The 19,510-nt window shown below is 48.6% G+C and overlaps 1 protein-coding gene across 1 annotated transcript in view; it reads right to left on the minus strand.

Moving 5' to 3' along the window:
- LOC144817688 (long-chain-fatty-acid--CoA ligase ACSBG2-like) overlaps positions 1-19,510 on the minus strand; it is a 614,824-nt gene that overhangs the window by 498,557 nt on the left and 96,757 nt on the right. Inside the window, exon 2 of the mRNA XM_078674435.1 lies at positions 2,093-2,379. Within this exon, the coding sequence (XP_078530561.1) occupies positions 2,093-2,379 (287 nt within the window). The remainder of the gene's footprint in view (positions 1-2,092; positions 2,380-19,510) is intronic.

Consider the following 19,510-nt stretch of genomic DNA (forward strand, 5'->3'; position numbering starts at 1 on the left):
CCATGACACACAAGCACAGGAGCCCTCTCTGGCATCATCAGTGATGTGTAGCTTGGATCATATGACACGCATGCACAGGAGCCCTCTCTGGCTTCATGAGTGAGGTGTAGCTTGGATCCTATGACATGCAAGCACAGGAGCTCTCTCTGGCTTCATGAGTGGGGTGCAGCTTGGATCCTATGACACGCAAGTACAGGAACCCTCTCTGGCTTCATGAGTGAGGTATAGCTTGGATCCTATGACACGCAAGCACAGGAGCCCTCTCTAGTTTCATGAGTGTGGTATAGCTTGGATCCTATGACACGCAAGCACAGGAGCCCTCTCTGGCTTCATGAGTGAGGTGTAGCTTGGATCCTATGACACGCAAGCACAGGAGCCCTCTCTAGTTTCATGAGTGAGGTATAGCTTGGATCCTATGACACGCAAGCACAGGAGCCCTCTCTGGCTTCATGAGTGAGGTGTAGCTTTGATCCTATGACACACAAGCACAGGAGCCCTCTCTGGCTTCATCAGCGAGGTGCAGCTTGGATCCTATGACACACAAGCACAGGAGCCCCCTCTGGCTTCATGAGTGAGGTGTAGCTTTGATCCTATGACACACAAGCACGGGAGCACTCTCTGGCCTCATGAGTGAGGTGTAGCTTTGATCCTATGACACACAAGCACAGGAGCCCTCTCTGGCTTCATCAGCGAGGTGCAGCTTGGATCCTATGACACACAAGCACAGGAGCCCCCTCTGGCTTCATGAGTGCGGTGTAGCTTGGATCCTATGATACACAAGCACAGGAGCCCTCTCTGGCTTCATGAGTGGGGTGTAGCTTGGATCCTATGACACACAAGCACAGGAGCCCTCTCTGGCCTCATCAGTGAAGTGCAGCTTGGATCCTATGACAGGCAAGCACAGGAGCCCTCTCTGGCTTCATGAGTGGGGTGTAGCTTGGATCCTATGACACACAAGCACAGGAGCCCTCTCTGGCAGTATCAGTGATGTGTAGCTTGGATCCTATGACACACAAGCACAGGAGCCCTCTCTGGCCTCATCAGTGAAGTGCAGCTTGGATCCTATGACAGGCAAGCATAGGAGCCCTCTCTGGCTTCATGAGTGAGGTATAGCTTGGATCCTATGACACGCAAGCACAGGAGCCCTCTCTGGCTTCATGAGTGAGGTGTAGCATGGATCCTATGACACGCAAGCACAGGAGCCCTCTCTGGCTTCATGAGTGAGGTGTAGCTTGGATCCTATGACACACAAGCACAGGAGCCCTCTCTGGCATCATCAGTGATGTGCAGCTTGGATCCTATGACACGCAAGCACAGGAGCCCTCTCTGGCTTCAGGAGTGAGGTGTAGCTTGGATCCTATGACACGCAAGCACAGGAGCCCTCTCTGGCTTCATGAGTGAGGTGCAGCTTGGATCCTATGGCACACAAGCACAGGAGCCCTCTCTGGCTTCATGAGTGAGGTGCAGCTTGGATCCTATGGCAGGCAAGCACAGGGTGCAAGTCTGGGCACACAATGTAAGGCGTCACATACTACATCACAAGATGATGGCTGGAATACTATGAAAAGCATCAGGCACTGGGAACTGCTCTGACTCTTTAGAAAACTGCAGGTTTGGACTGATCGCCTCAGAGCAGAACCACTCCAGGCGCAGCACTGAATTCCTTGCTTTCGTAACACATCCTCAACCAGCCTTCACTTCTGTTTACATATGCAGATGTTATGTTGTGATTTTTATTCCATATTAATTGTAATTAGAGTCTGAAACTATATCATCAAATGTACATTTTCTGAGAACATGTTCCTGTCTAATTACGGACAGGACAGGATGCAATCTTCAGTGCAAAGTAGACACTCTCTTGTGCTCTGACACTCCAGATTCTGGTGCTGCTCTTTCAAACGGCCATTAAAAAATATATATATATATTGCCCAAAATGTTTAAGAGTGTAACCTGGTACAATTGTATGATTTGACAGTTCTAAACATTGCCCATCATGACGGTCCTATTTTCTTGTCACTGTTTAATTGGGAACAACCAACTTCCTCTCTCAGTTCCCCACCTCTAAGAACTGCTGGACTTGCTAGGACCCACCTTCAGGAAGCTCTTGGCTGCTGCCCGGCAGGCCTGGTAGTACTGGCGATAGGTGGTGGTTTGCCACTGCCCGTCTCTCTTGATGGCCAGCGCTGGGTGGTTGCCAAAACGCTGGGCCGAATCCCATAACCTCTGGTGTGTGGTGACCGGTGGCTCTGAGGCTGGTCCTGTCTCTTCCATGCGCAGCTTCACCGCTCCATGCCTTACAGTGGTCCAGAAGCGCTCTGCTGGGGCCACATTCAGCTCCTTGGGGCACTTCTGCCCGATGGCACCTGAAGGCTTTTGTCCTGTAAGGTATATAAGGATGAATGACATTCACTATGGTAAGGAGTCAACAGACAGGCTAGTCTGCCACACATGCTCTGGCAACAATTAAATTGTTGGCGTGGTCATCTGGAGCTCATAATTACAATCTATTTTGTATAGCGCCTACATTCCGTTTCTGGGCGTTGTAAAAAGCAAATGTTAATGTTTAGTAACTGAAACCTTCTCTTCCTGGCAAAACAGTCAGATAAAGTGAAACCCACCAAGATTTTCAATCAGATGAATGAGGAAAGTGATGTACTCCTCCTAGTAAAGAGTAGGAACACAACTTCTAGCGAAGAAGAGGGACACTGAACTCACCTCTAACAGGGACAGGCTTGTTGAAATACCCTAATCAAGAAAGGTGCAATAATACCAACTCACAGTGAGTGATTGACTGACTGCAAAACTTTCCAGGTGAAACAGCGGCATCACCTCTAACAGGGACAGGCATTCTGAAATACCCTAATAAAGAACCATACAATAATCACCCCTCATAGTGAGGGAAGGACTGACATCAACCACTAACAGGAACAGACAGACATGCTGAAATACCGTAATAAAGGAAGATGCAATAATAACTCCTATAGTGAGGGAGAGACTGACATCAACCACTAACAGAACAGACAGGCATGCTGAAATACCCTAATAACGAACCATACAGGAAGTGAGACACTGACATCATCCATACCAGGGGAACCACTGACATCACCTCTAACAGGGAAAGGCATGCTGAAATACCCTAATAAAGAACCATACAATAATCACCTCTCATAGTGAGGGAAGGACTGACATCAACCACTAAAAGGAACAGACAGGCATGCTGAAATACCGTAAGAAAGGAAGATGCAATAATAAATCCTCATAGTGAGGGAGAGACTGACATCAACCACTAACAGGAACAGACTGGCATGCTGAAATACCCTAATAAAGAAAGATGCAATAATAAATCCTCATAGTGAGGGAGAGACTGACATCAACTACTAACAGGAACAGACGGGCATGCTGAAATACCCTAACAAAGAACCATACAATAATCACCCCTCATAGTGAGGGAGAGACTGACATCAACCACTAACAGGAACAGACAGGCATGCTGAAATACCCTAATAACGAACCATACAATAATCACCTCTCAGAATGAGGGAGAGACTGACATCAACCACTAACAGGAACAGACAGTCATGCTGAAATACCCTAATAAAGAACCATACAGGGAGTGAGACACTGACATCATCCATACCAGGGGAACCACTGACATCACCTCTAACAGGGACAGGCATGCTGAAATACCCTAATAAAGAACCACACAATAATCACCCCTCATAGTGAGGGAAGGACTGACATCAACCACTAACAGGAACAGACAGGCATGCTGAAATACCGTAAGAAAGGGAGATGCAATAATAACTACTCATAGTGAGGGAGAGACTGACATCAACCACTAACAGGAACAGACTGGCATGCTGAAATACCCTAATAAAGAACCATACAATAATCACCCCTCATAGTGAGGGAAGGACTGACATCAACCACTAACAGGAACAGACAGACATGCTGAAATACCGTAATAAAGGAAGATGCAATAATAACTCCTTATAGTGAGGGAGAGACTGACATCAACCACTAACAGAACAGACAGGCATGCTGAAATACCCTAATAACGAACCATACAGGAAGTGAGACACTGACATCATCCATACCAGGGGAACCACTGACATCACCTCTAACAGGGACAGGCATGCTGAAATACCCTAATGAAGAACCATACAATAATCACCTCTCATAGTGAGGGAAGGACTGACATCAACCACTAAAAGGAACAGACAGGCATGCTGAAATACCGTAAGAAAGGAAGATGCAATAATAACTCCTTATAGTGAGGGAGAGACTGACATCAACCACTAACAGGAACAGACTGGGATGCTGAAATACCCTAACAAAGAACCATACAATAGTCACCCCTCATAGTGAGGGAGAGACTGACATCAACCACTAACAGGAACAGACTGGCATGCTGAAATACCCTAATAAAGAAAGATGCAATAATAAATCCTCATAGTGAGGGAGAGACTGACATCAACTACTAACAGGAACAGACGGGCATGCTGAAATACCCTAACAAAGAACCATACAATAATCACCCCTCATAGTGAGGGAGAGACTGACATCAACCACTAACAGGAACAGACAGGCATGCTGAAATACCCTAATAACGAACCATACAATAATCACCTCTCAGAATGAGGGAGAGACTGACATCAACCACTAACAGGAACAGACAGTCATGCTGAAATACCCTAATAAAGAACCATACAATAATCACCCCTCATAGTGAGGGAAGGACTGACATCAACCACTAACAGGAACAGACAGACATGCTGAAATACCGTAATAAAGGAAGATGCAATAATAACTCCTTATAGTGAGGGAGAGACTGACATCAACCACTAACAGAACAGACAGGCATGCTGAAATACCCTAATAACGAACCATACAGGAAGTGAGACACTGACATCATCCATACCAGGGGAACCACTGACATCACCTCTAACAGGGACAGGCATGCTGAAATACCCTAATGAAGAACCATACAATAATCACCTCTCATAGTGAGGGAAGGACTGACATCAACCACTAAAAGGAACAGACAGGCATGCTGAAATACCGTAAGAAAGGAAGATGCAATAATAACTCCTTATAGTGAGGGAGAGACTGACATCAACCACTAACAGGAACAGACTGGGATGCTGAAATACCCTAACAAAGAACCATACAATAGTCACCCCTCATAGTGAGGGAGAGACTGACATCAACCACTAACAGGAACAGACTGGCATGCTGAAATACCCTAATAAAGAAAGATGCAATAATAAATCCTCATAGTGAGGGAGAGACTGACATCAACTACTAACAGGAACAGACGGGCATGCTGAAATACCCTAACAAAGAACCATACAATAATCACCCCTCATAGTGAGGGAGAGACTGACATCAACCACTAACAGGAACAGACAGGCATGCTGAAATACCCTAATAACGAACCATACAATAATCACCTCTCAGAATGAGGGAGAGACTGACATCAACCACTAACAGGAACAGACAGTCATGCTGAAATACCCTAATAAAGAACCATACAGGGAGTGAGACACTGACATCATCCATACCAGGGGAACCACTGACATCACCTCTAACAGGGACAGGCATGCTGAAATACCCTAATAAAGAACCACACAATAATCACCCCTCATAGTGAGGGAAGGACTGACATCAACCACTAACAGGAACAGACAGGCATGCTGAAATACCGTAAGAAAGGGAGATGCAATAATAACTACTCATAGTGAGGGAGAGACTGACATCAACCACTAACAGGAACAGACTGGCATGCTGAAATACCCTACCAAAGAACCATACAATAATCACCCCTCATAGTGAGGGAGAGACTGACATCAACCACTAACAGGAAGAGACAGGCATGCTGAAATACCCTAATAAAGAACCATACAGGGAGTGAGACACTGATATCATCCATACCAGGGGAACCACTGACATCACCTCTAACAGGGACAGGCATGCTGAAATACCCTAATAAAGAACCATACAATAAACACCCCTCATAGTGAGGGAAGGACTGACATCAACCACTAACAGGAACAGACAGGCACGCTGAAATACTCTAATAAAGAACCATACAATAAGCATGCATCATAGTGAGGGAGAAATGGACATCAGCCACGAACAGGAACAGACTGGCATGATGAAATACCCTAATAACGAACCATACAATAATCACCTCTGAGAATGAGGAAGAGACTGACATCAACCACTAACAGGAAGAGACAGTCGTGCTGAAATACCCTAATAAAGAACCATACAGGGAGTGAGACACTGACATCATCCATACCAGGGGAACCACTGACATCACCTCTAACAGGGACAGGCATGCTGAAATACCCTAATAAATAACCATACAATAATCACACCTCATAGTGAGGGAAGGACTGACATCAACCACTAACAGGAACAGACAGGCATGCTGAAATACCTTACGAAAGGAAGATGCAATAATAACTCCTCATAGTGAGGGAGAGACTGACATCAACCACTAACAGGAACAGACTGGCATGCTGAAATACCGTAAGAAAGGAAGATGCAATAATAACTCCTTATAGTGAGGGAGAGACTGACATCAACCACTAACAGGAACAGACTGGCATGCTGAAATACCCTAACAAAGAACCATACAATAATCACCCCTCATAGTGAGGGAGAGACTGACATCAACCACTAACAGGAACAGACAGGCACGCTGAAATACTCTAATAAAGAACCATACAATAAGCACGCATCATAGTGAGGGAGAAATGGACATCAGCCACGAACAGGAACAGACTGGCATGATGAAATACCCTAATAACGAACCATACAATAATCACCTCTGAGAATGAGGGAGAGACTGACATCAACCACTAACAGGAACAGACAGTCATGCTGAAATACCCTAATAAAGAACCATACAGGGAGTGAGACACTGACATCATCCATACCAGGGGAACCACTGACATCACCTCTAACAGGGACAGGCATGCTGAAATACCCTAATAAAGAACCATACAATAATCACACCTCATAGTGAGGGAAGGACTAACATCAACCACTAACAGGAACAGACAGGCATGCTGAAATACCTTAAGAAAGGAAGATGCAATAATAACTCCTCATAGTGAGGGAGAGACTGACATCAACCACTAACAGGAACAGACTGGCATGCTGAAATACCCTACCAAAGAAACATACAATAATCACCCCTCATAGTGAGGGAGAGACTGACATCAACCACTAACAGGAACAGACAGGCATGATGAAATACCCTAATAACGAACCATACAATAATCACCTCTCAGAATGAGGGAGAGACTGACATCAACCACTAACAGGAACAGACAGCATGCTGAAATACCCTAATAACGAACCATACAATAATCACCTCTCAGAATGAGGGAGAGACTGACATCAACCACTAACAGGAACAGACAGCATGCTGAAATAATCTAATAAAGAACCATACAATTAACACGCCTCATAGTGAGGGAGAAACGGACATCAGCCACGAACAGGAACAGACTGGCATGCTGAAATAGCCTAATAAAGAACCATACAATAAGCACCCCTCCCTCTGGGGGGAGGGATAACATGGCGGCCGCAAGCTGAGCAGTTGCACGCCCGCAGCAAGCCCTTTCACTCCGCGCATGCAGTAATCCTAAAATATAGCCCTGACATGCCACCAACTATAAAATAAGCAAAATTGCTCTTACGGGAGATGTGTTTTTGTTCCCCCCTGGATCTTCCGCACTGTTTCCGGGCCGCTCCGGAGCCGAGGCGGGGCCAGAGCTTCACAGCTCGCTGTCTCTTCCGCGGAGGCTGGGCTCGGTGTCTTTCTGGGAAGAAGCGAGGCAGAGGCAGCACGGGCGGTGCGGCGCTGGTAGTGGGAGCCGGTGTGCCTTAAACGTTCGTGCTGGAGGGGACAACGGTGGTGGCAACGGGGGGAGAGGTTGTGGAGTCTGGAGACGCTGGAGTGGAGAGGCGGAGCATATTCCCGAATACAGCTACAACCGTACAGAACAAAGAGTCGGGTCTTGAGGTAACAGGGCTCCAGGGGGTCCGTAAGTGCGATAAGTCCTCTCCCCCTTACTCTCTGTGTAATTCTAGTCGGAGAGGATACTTGGGGTGGCTAATCCCTTATTGATAACGCGGTCTTCTGTGTCCCCTCTGCCCACAAAGCTTACCCCAACCTCACAGGGGGTCAAAGGTAGAGGAGCTGGGAGAGTCTGCAGGGCCTCTAAAGCATTGAGAGGTAAAGCGGCAAAAAAGGGTAGGAAGAGAGGGGCAGGGAAAGACTCTGGTTAGAAGGAGCCCAAGACTCAGGAGAGCAGCGAAATTATCGGTGGTCGCAATAAAGTATATACTGACCGAGCTCATCCAACTGTTGATAAGGGCGACAAGGGTGATAAAGGCGAGAACTCCTTATACCGGGAGTATAAAGGAAAGGGTATAAAAAAAATTTGAGAAGAAGGGCATTCTAACAGACGCCAAAATTAAAATAACCCCCTCATTAAGATCCAATTTTAAAGTGCTTCCGCAAGGGCTGGAGGTAGGGAAACAGAGGGAGCCATTGAAAGAGGTATCTGAGTTGTTAACATTCACGAAAATGTCAGTGTCTTCGGATATGAAATTAAGTCTCTCCCTACCTTTGTTTCCATCCCCTTCTCCAGCCTTCTTCTCCCCAGCATCTGAGTTGGCTCTTGCAATAGATCCTTTGTCTACTCCAGACTTGTCTTTGGAGCCTCTTTTAGGCCCCTCCGAACCAATTAATTGAGCCGCAGGTTGCTCTAGGAAGAGATGTTGTAATCCTAGTCAGTACTGGGGAGAATGGACTATTAGCTCGGATCATGGAGGAACCAGCAAAGATCAGTGTAGACTCGAGCACAACACAGGGACAGATGAAACATCAGCGGGCCCCTTGGTAGGTTTAGGAATCTCAGGTTCCTTGGGGGGATCGTTGGAATCTCTTTTCTTTATCATGGCCTCGGACATTAAAAAGGGGTTCGCAGTTTCATAATCAAATCAGGGGGAAATTCAACTATATTGTGAATCTCTTGAGAAAAAACTGGATAGCTTAAGTTCAAGAACGGTGGCCTTGGAAAATGAGGTGGAAGTCCTAAAGATGGTTTGGGAGAGGTCAGAACAGATATCTCCGTGCTTAAAAAAGGAGGAAGCTGCGCTTCGGAAAAGAGTATAATTATTGGAAAAGAATTCCAGGCGCAACAACCTGCGGCTTTTAAATATACCAGAAGGGAAGGAGGGTGAGGACCTCAAATCATTTATTGTATCTCTCATCAAGGACACAATACAGATTAAAGTGTCGGAGGAGGAGTTAAGGAGAGATATTCAAAGAATTCATCGGGATCCGTTTAGAAAACATCCAAATCGGACAAAACCCAGCCATGTCCTGATCATTTTTTTAACTTTTTCCCTCGAGGAAGAGATTCTAACAGCAGCCCTTACATTGAAATCTTTAAAATCAAGAGATTCTTCTTTCTCCTTTGAAATCAGATCGATTCTCTCTCGTACCATTCTGGATAGACGGTGGGAGCTGGGGAAAAGAATGGATGACTTTGGGAAACTGGGAGCAACAGTACAATTAAAATTTCCCACGCAATTAAAAATCTTGTTTAATAAAAAAAAGTATTTTGCTAAAACAGTGCAGGAAGTGGATGAGCTCCTGGAGAACCTAAAGATCTAATCAACTATCCCAGTCCTCTGTATACATATCTTTATACATATCTCATGTGATAGATTGTTTTTTCTTGGTATATAATTGGGCATGCAGTTGGTGGTAGAAGTATATGCGATGTCCTTAATAGGGAGAGTAATTTTGGGAGTAGGTAGAGCTTGCTAGAGGGCATAAGCTGGACGTGTACAGGTAAATGGGGGTAGGGTTCTCCAGGGAGGGGTGGGAGGGAGTTCTGATAGGGGGGAGAGGGCACGGGTGTGGGAGCAGTGGGAAAAAAAATAAAAAAATGATTCGCCTCTTTCTTTAGCTGTAGTTCAAGATTTAATGCTTTTGGTTTGTGTCGGCGTGCTGTAGGCTGTGGTAAATTCCAAGGTTTCTATCCGCCATTAAAACATTGCACTGTCTGTCCCGGAATGTGAATGGCGTACGAGTTAAAAACAGGAGGGAGAAAATCCTGCAGTATTTAAGAGATTCACCCGCTCAGGTAATTATTTTACAAGAAACCCACCTATTGAGAGAAGAAATGAACGATATCTGTAGGAAGCTCAGTTGGGTGGAACATTGCGCCTGTTCATGTCAGACTGCAAATGTAAGGGGCATAGCTATTTTAGTTGAAAAACAAGCAAATGCTACACTACAAGATGTAAGAACAGACTCAAGTGGTAGATGGGTGATAACTAAGATCTCTGTAGAGAATATCCCGATTACAATTGTGGTTTATTTTGGTCCTAATCAGGACGAATCTTCTACCCTAAAGACCATCTTTTTGAATTTTTTAGAATTCCCTCATTCAACGATTTTGGCAGGGGATTTTAATATAGTTTTGAGTCCAAAATTGGGTAAATCATCAAATTAGAGCTATAGTTACTTCTAAATCCAGGAGCTTTTTTAAAGCAATGATGAAGCAACATGCTATTTGTGATATATGGAGGGAGCGATCTGGTACACAATTGGGTGTATCTTTTTATAATAAAAAATATAGACATAAATCACGAATAGACTACATACTGATTAGTAATGATCTGAGCGGTAATACAAAGAACATAGGATATTTAACCCCCCATTTGTCGGACCATGCAGCGGTATGGATTGACTTGGATTTAGTAGGTCGTGAACAACAGAGGGTGTGGACCTTCGACCGTTCACTCCTCTTAGATGAAACTGTAACAGGTCATTTGATCCAGGAGGTTAAAACCTTTTTGGAAATTAATATAGGATCGGTAGACATTATGATCATATGGGACGCCATGAAATCTTTTTTAAGGTGGCTAATCACGAATAAAACGGTTTATAAGAACAAGCAGTACAGACAGGAAATTGCATCTGTAGAGCGCCAAATGAAGGTGTTGGAGAATAGGATTAATGGCTTAACCAATGAGGAGCAAGAATTAAGAGAAACATTAGGGGTAGAATTAGATCTATTAAAGACCTCTTTGGAGAATATCATTCAAACAAGAATCTCCAGTAGGTGGGAATCGAGCAAGCTAGCCCACCTTGAATATGGGGAGGGGGCCAGTAGGCTACTCGCCTGGAAAGCCAAAGCGGATAGAGTCAGGAATCACATCAAAGAAATAGAGGATACACACACTAACTCAATAATAAGCAGGGAGGAGGAGATGGGAGAAATCTTCCATGCTTACTTTGAGGATTTATATAAGAATGATAGTGATACTGACAGTCTATCCATACAAGACTGTCTGTTTCCAATCCAGCTACCTTCCCTTTCTACAACTCATCGAGAAAGCTTGGAGGCAGAAATAACGCATCAAGAAGTCAGAAAAGCTCTTTTAGATTGTAAAAAGGGTAAAGCTGCAGGGCCGGATGGTCTTCCTGCCGAAGTTTACAAGAAGTTGGACGAAATAATCATTCCCTTCATGGTTGAGATGTTTAATAAAATCTTAATAGAGGGAGCCCAACCCCATATCACTTGGGGGGGAAGCAAATATCACCCTAATCTTAAAACCAGGAAAACCTACCACAAAATGCAGGACATACAGGCCAATATATTTGTAGAACTCAGACTACAAGGTGTTCTCTAAGATATTGGCAGACAGACTAAGGGGTATGGCGGATGAACTTTTACATATGGATCAAAAGGCCTTTGTAAAAGTTAGGAATCTGTCTGATTTGACTCATGATTTCTTGGTGCAATAGATTTTGCGTCTACTTTTTCCCTTCCCTTGGCGGCTATGACATTGCATGCAACTAAAGCATTTGAAAGGGTGGATTGGAAATACCTTATTGCGGTTTTGGAGAAGTTGAACTTAGGGCCTAAATTCTGCTGGACCATCTGTCGTATCTATAGAGAGCCCTCAGCTAGGTTTGTGATAATTGGCAGAACGACTAGACCATTTAAAATCAAAAGGGGAACCAGACAGGGCTGCCCCCTCTCCCCTCTACCCCCCTCTTCTCTTCGACTTATATATAGAGCCGTTTTCCCAACGTCTTAGGGAAGGGCCAGCTATTACACCTTTTAAGAGCGGATCATGCGAGGGGAAGGTGGCCCTGTATGCTGACGATATTCTCATTCTTTCGTGGGACCTGGAATCCTCTTTTCCTCGGGTGGTTGAACTAGCGAGCGATTTTGGCAGAGTCTTATGTCATGGAACCTGCCGGGATGCCGATATCAAACCAAAAAAGAACTGCGTTACCTGGGGATCAAAATTGTCCCAGAAATAGATACAATTGAAAAAGGTAATTTTGCTAATATCTTGAAAGAGTGCCAAGAACTCATGAAATCCTGGGTTCACCTCCCATTATCTATCTTGGGTAGAGTAAATCTAATAAAAATGCCAATTTTGCCAAAGGTAACGTTCCTATTCAACACCATCCCGTTGAATTTCGAAAAATCATTATTGGATAATTTCCAGCAATCCATTAACTCTTTTGTTTGGGCCCCCAAAGCTGTTAGAATATCATGGAGGAAGCTGAGACGCAGAAGGGAGAAAGGTGGTTTGGCACTCCCCAATATTTAATACTACGCTTGGGCTTTTCAGCTAACGCACTCCAGAATGTTAATAAAATTTCCAGACACTTCACGGAAAGGTAAAATGTTCTTAGCTATGTTGGAACAACTGGGGTTTACACCTGAACGTTTTTTTTTTATTTCAAATGTATTTCATTGATTTTGAAAGCAGAAATAGGCATCGCGCTACAAAGCGTATGTATCAGGCAAACACAGCAAGCGAGACAGACTGGCACGTCTTCTCTGTACGTTGAATCGTAAATGGGGTAGAGATGCCACAGTAGCTGTTTGATGCCAGGAGGGCAAAGGATAGGCAATATAAAGGAACACAACTGGAATAACCAAACCCAAAAGTCCCGCCCCCTCTCTCCCCTTTCCCCTCTCCCCCCCTCCCAACCAGTGTGCCGTGTGCGGGAAATAACTTCACAGTCGATCAAATAAAGGATGTTGCAGTCAATCATGAGACTCTTGGGTGACGCTAGTAGCTTCAGTAAGGCGTAATATTCGAAGGTATTTGGGGCATGTCATTTCATTAAATTCCTTGGACAAGAGGGATAACAACGGAAGCCACACCTTTTGAAAAGTAGCGGTGGTATTTGTGAGGTTGGCTTGGATGCGTTCCATCCCCAAGGTGAACCAGAGTTTGTGCAGCCAGCCCACATGTGTGGGCCTAGTGGTCGATCCCCAAAGCGATAGGACGTGCTGCATAGCTGCCTGGATGGCGATGCCCATCTGGCGGCCCCGAATAGATCTCAAAGGGAAGGTGAGGGCATTGGGCAGGCCTAGGATGGTGTAGGCGGGGAATCTCGGGATTTCGGTGTCGAAGGTGGAGTCAATGTCGTCGAGGACCGCTTCCCAGTATCCCCGGAACTCGTTGCAGTCCCAAAGGATGTGGGTTAGTGTGCCACGTTTCCCACAGCCCCTCCAACATAAGTCGCTGCGGGACGGGTTTCCCCTGTGAAGTCGGACCGGTGTGAGGTGCCTGTACATTGCCAATTTTACCGCTGTCTCTCTACCTGTTGTGTTGCGCGTGGTATGTGAGGCCCTGTAGTATATGTGCCTCCATTCCGTAGAAGTTAGTGTTCTACCCAGTTCAGCCTCCCAACATTTCTGACCTGCTGTTTTACCTGTGGGGGCGTAAGCATTTTGTATATATCTGAGATGAGACGCCCGTCCGTCTCTTGTCAGCAGCCATTTCTCGAAGGTCGTCATTGGGCGGCCCACTAGGGCGTTGATGGCTGGGTCAGTGAGCCAGTGTCGGAGTTGGAAATATTGGAAGAGGTGAGGGTCAGTGATCTCGTAGCCCTGTCTAATGTCCGAGAGGGGAAGAAAGCCCTGTGTGTCAAAAAGGTCACCGGCACGTCGGCAGGCGGAGCCTCGCCACTGCAAGAAGGCATGAGGGTCATTTCCCGGCGGGAAGTCCGGGTTGTCCAAGATTGGGGTGAATGGGGAAGGAAAGGTGGTCAGGCCTTTTTTGACGGCGACCATGTCCCATACCTTCATAATGATGCGGGTGATAGGTGAGTTGGACATGTATCGCGGCCGGTGCTTTCGGGAGAGGAAAGAAATTCTCCAGAGGGATGTCTGAGCCATAGCCCTATCCTGGAAAAGCCATCTTTTTTCGGATTCTGGCCTATACCATTCCACCAGATAGCGGAGTTGAGCAGCCTGAAAGTATTGCAGTAGATTGGGGACTCCGAGGCCCCCCTCATCCATGCTCCTGTGCGACAGCTGTTTATGTAAGCATGCTCGCTTCCCTTCCCAGATGAAATGATGGAGGGCAGCCTGAAAGTCCGATATGATGCCTGCCGGGGGTGTAACTGGAAGGGTCTTAAAAAGATATAACATTTTTGGTAGGATTGACATTTTTATTGCAGTAACTCTTCCTAAAAGGGAGAGGGGTTGCTTAGACCAGCGCGCAAGGTCCGCCCGGATCTGAGCTGTAAGGGTCTTGTAGTTAAGAGCTATCGTCGACACCGTCGACTAGGTATGGGTGATCCCCAAGTACTGGAGTTGTGCGGCCAACTGGAGATCACTCCCGAAGGTAGAGGCAGGTCTTCTGGGGTGGGCGTTTTCGCCCAGGGGTAATATCAAGGATTTCCCCCTGTTAATTCGGAAGCCAGAAACAGCCCAGAATGAATCCAGCTCCTCCAAAAAAGCGGGCACCGATCGGTCCGGGCGGTCGAGAGCGACTATGATGTCGTCAGCATAGTGGCTGATTGTGTGTGGTTCTCGGCCGAAGGTGATACCACAGATGTCAGGGTTATCCCGGATCTTTTGCGCTAAGGGCTCTATGTAAAGAGCAAATAGAAGGGGGGACAGGGGGTATCCTTGTCGCGTGCCCCGTTGGATTTCAAACGGGTCCGATCGAAGGCCGCCCAAACGAACCCGAGCCTGTGGGCGATGGTAACAGCCAGCAATCCAGGACTGGAAGCGGCTTCCTATTCCAAACCGTGACAGGACCTGCTGGAGGTAGGACCAATCGACACGGTCGAACGCTTTCTCAGCGTCAATGGCCACCAGTGCGGCGTCTGAGTCCTGAAAGTGGGCCTTATCTATCAGGTGGAGCACCCTCTTGGTGTTATCACTGCATTGCCGATTAGGCACAAAGCCCGACTGATCAGGCTCCAAAATCCCAGGCAGACACAGGCCAAGATGCGCGGCTAAGATTCCGGTGAAGAGTTTCGGGTCTAAATTCAGCAGAGAGATTGGGCGGAATGCCGAGCAATGTGTGGGTTTCTTGCCCGGTTTAGGTAGCACCACCACTTTGGCCGCCAGCATATCGGGGGGGATGGAGCCCGGGCCCCCAAAGGAATTGAAGAGCCGGGTGAGGACAGGAGCCAGCAGTTGGCTGAAAGTTTTGTAAAAGCCGGCCGAGAAGCCGTCCGGCCCCGGAGATTTAAGCGAGCGTAGGCGGGAAATAGCCGCCATCACTTCCCCCAGGCGGATGGGGGCATCTAGAGCCTCTGCACTAGCCCGAGAGAGCTTGGTGATCGCCGCCGAATTCAAATAGGTATCGACCCCTCTGAGAGGTACTTCCTCAGCCCTGTATAGTGAAGCATAGTATGATCGGAAGGCTTCCGCAATCTGAGTTTCCTCAGCGAGGACGGTGCCTGATTCGTCAGTAAGGCCTGAGATTTTGGAGCGTTGGGTTTTTGCCTTCAAAGCGCTGGCAAGCAAGCTGCCTGTCCTATTACCCCCGACGTAGTACGTGTGTCGGAGACGGAGCGCAGCAAATTCCGCCCTGTCCGTGTCCAGGCTTGCCAGTTGGGCCCTGGCCGCTTTCAACGATTTCCAGACCCGTGGAGCGCAAGTGCGGCTATGTACCCTCTCCAATTCAGCAACTTGAGCAGTGAGATCGTCTCTTTTCGTTCTCCGGTCTTTGACCTCTGCAGCGGCGATTGCGATGAGTTCGCCGCGGGCCACTGATTTCAGGGCCCCCCAAAAAGTTGACAGTGATATCTCTGGCGTGTCATTGATAGTCAAGTAGTCGACAATACATTTGTGGAGCCGCTTGGTGACCTCCGGTCTCTGCAAGAGGGTTTCACGGAGGCGCCAGGAACCACGGGGACGGTAAGACGCAGGGATGCTGAGCAATAGCTCCACTGCATCGTGGTCTGAAAGTGCCGCAGGCACTATACTAACTTCTTTAAGAGTAGTCAGTAATTCGGAGGATCCTAAGTAGTGATCGAGCCTGGCATGGGTATGGTGTACGTGGGAGTAGAAGGTAAAGTGCGTTGCAGTAGGGTGTGAGGCTCTCCATAGGTCCACCAAGCCCCTCTCCCGCAGCCAGTCTACTCCAGCCGCCGTAATAGCGCCCGTATCCCCATAACGATGCCCTGACCTATCTTTGTTCGTGTCCATGACCAAGATGAGGTCCCCCCCGATGAGCAAGAGCGTGTTAGATGTCTGAAGGGACTCCGAAACTGCGCTTTTCAGAAAAGCCTCCTGTCCTGTGTTCGGGGCGTAAATCGAGCCTATTGTCAGATGTCTGTCGCCTGTCTGAAAAGTGTGTGCCAAAAGGCGACCCTTGACTTCTCCTGCCTTGTCCCCCACTTTTCCCCGGAAATGCCTGGACACCAAGATGGCCACCCCGCCTTTTTCGTTGGAAGGGAAGAAAAGAATTGTTGGGGGAAGGCACGGGAGCGCATTCTATGCCAGTCTTTGGGCAGAAGGTGGGTTTCCTGTAATAAACATATGTCAGCCCCGGAGTTTTCTAGGTAGGAAATTATTGCCCTTCTCTTGATAGGGTTGTTCAATCCTTTCACGTTAAGGGTCAGTACTTTCAGGGTGGAATCAGCCATAATAAGGAGGGGAGGCGGGATAGCGCAGGATGCAGGTGCATGTCTCGGGCGTGTAAGAGCGTAGCAGACTGGTCAGTGTAAGGGGATTCCTAGGCATCTCGGCCCTCGAGGGAGGTGCGTAGGAAGTGTTTTGTGTGAGTAGACACGTAATTGGAGATGTGCGGAGAGTTAAGTGGAACAACAGGGGACAGGTATGAAACACCGCAAAAGCACCGCTGACTATTCCCTTTTGGCACACAGGTTTCCACCCGTTAGCCCCCCCATCCCCCCCCCACCAACAACCAAACTGTCAAACCATGTGTTCAAGAGCAAAACCCAATGTCTCAGGTTCGGGCGACCATCCCTCCCCACCCAACTCCCTCCCCCCTAACCCCCAAACCCAAAGAATGCACAGTCCCAGTCCTGTCAATTCACACAGGGCCGTGGTAAAGTTACTTACAAGGGTCATATCCGACGGCGGCCATCCCAGCTCCCCACCCGATACCCCCCCCACCGCGCCAGCCAAATGTGTGCTATGAGCAATCTCCCTAGCAAAATCAGAGATCATTCAGGGGAAGAGGTCTCTTTGGCAGCCTCCGCCACCGCAGTCGCCCGCTCCTGCGAGATGATGGAAGCATCAGGTTTCAATCGGTGTGAAGGAGATCGCCGCCGGCCCACCGTCTGCCAGCCCCCCTGGAGGGCCGCTGCGATGATTTCACCGACGGCGTGTCGTCTTCATGGTCGATTACCAGAAGGGTACTGGTGTCTGTGAGAGATCTCATTTGATGTAAAGTTCCGGCCCATTTAAATAGCAGTCTGAATGGGTGGCCCCAGGAGTAAGGGATTTCTTGTCGTCGCAGGAAGTCTGTCGCCACTTTAAATTCTTTTCGTTTTTGTAGCGTAATGGTTGATAGGTCCTGGTACAGGGAGATGGGGTTTCCTTGAAATTGAAGAGGCTGTGCTCGTCGGGCCTCCCGTAGAATTCGCTCTTTTAGCGGGAAATCAGGGAGAAAGGCCAAGATATCCGGCGGCGGGGCAGAGGCGCGCCGGGGCAGCCCAACTCTGTGCGCTCTGTCAATACGAATAGCAAAGTCCGCTGGCTCCCCCAAAATGCTCCTGAATAGGGTTTGCAGGTATCCCGCGACGTCAGTCCCTTCTGCTTTCTGAGGGACCCCCCCAGACCTGTATGTTGTTGCGACGGGAATGGTTTTCAAGGTCCTCTGCATGGGCCTGAAGGTCTAGCTGCTGGTCCGTGAGCCGCAGGACTTCCTGCTGGAGTTGCTCGATTTCGTCTCTCCTGGTTTGGTCAGCCTCCTCGATGGCAACCACTCGTTCTCCAAGCCCCTCCACATCCCGCCGAAGCTCTCAGACCTCGCCCGCCACCTCTTGCTTTAGGGATTTGAAATCATCCCTGAGGGAATTAAACAGTGTCTCTAGAAAGGATCTGGTGATGGGTATTTGGCCGTCGGAAGATTCCGGCGAGGTTTTCGAGGTTACAGGGGAGGGCGGATCTTAGCTGCGCTTGGGTTGGGTCTTGGCCAGCATTTCGGGAAGTGTCTGGGGCCCCTTTTTTCCCCTGAGCCCTGCCATGGTGCGAATGGGCTCCGAGGTGGTCTGGTCGGTGAGCTTTGGGGTCAACAGCAAGCGCGGGCTTTACAGTTCAAGAGGAAGGCCGAGCGTGGTATCCAGAAGTCGGCACGCCCGCCACTTCGTCCGGGTCCCGATGGGGGACGGGGCGGTTTGTCCCGGCGCCACCCGTGGCCCGCTCGCTGTCTCTCTGTGCCGCGTCTGGGCCAGGCTGTCCGGGGCATTCAGGGCCTAAGGGCCAGCAGTGTAGTACTGGCCCCAGCAACCCTATGTGCAACCAGGCGGCAGGTGATTGTCTGTGCATCCCAGTCCAGGGCTCGGGGACCCCAGGGGACAGATAACAGCAGTAGGCTGGATGCGCAGTGGGGCGGGCTCCCTCCTCCAGGCCGCCACGTTCTTTCACAGGTGTCTCCCCGGCAGCCGCCCGCTCTGTGCAGCCCAGATTGGTGGGCCTAGTTCTCCGATAGCCGGACTAGGAGGCACGCTATCCAGCTCCCAATCCCTCAATGCAGCCTGGCCCGCCGGCCCCGTCGATCATTCCCCCCACCGGAGGCTCGATTGTGCCCCCCGAGCTTCCCCCGCGGCGCCCGCCTTCACTCTCCTCACCTCCTGGCGCTAGCCGGCACTCGGGCTGCCCTCCGCCGCGGCTCCGGTTCCCCAGCTCCTTTCACTGCTCCGTAGGGGATCAGCAGGCCGCTCTCTCCTCTGGATCTGTGGCCAAATATGGGGCTCCCTGTCAGGAGACTTCTGCCGCGGGGATATGTTGTCTCATCCCGCAGTCAGCGGTGGTCGCTGCCTCCACACCGCAGGGGCAGGCCTGCAAGGCCGCGCAGGAGGCCGTGGGTGCTCGTCCGGAAGGGCCGAAGCCGGGGCCTTGATTTTCGCGGCTCTCGGCTTATCCGCCCTCACCACCAGCTCAATCGCGGCAGCGGCGCCCAGTGCCGATCAGCGTCACGACTCCCGGGCAGATGATAGGGGCT

This window comes from Lissotriton helveticus, chromosome 2_1 (assembly GCF_964261635.1).
Source record: "Lissotriton helveticus chromosome 2_1, aLisHel1.1, whole genome shotgun sequence".
NCBI lineage: Eukaryota > Metazoa > Chordata > Amphibia > Caudata > Salamandridae > Lissotriton > Lissotriton helveticus.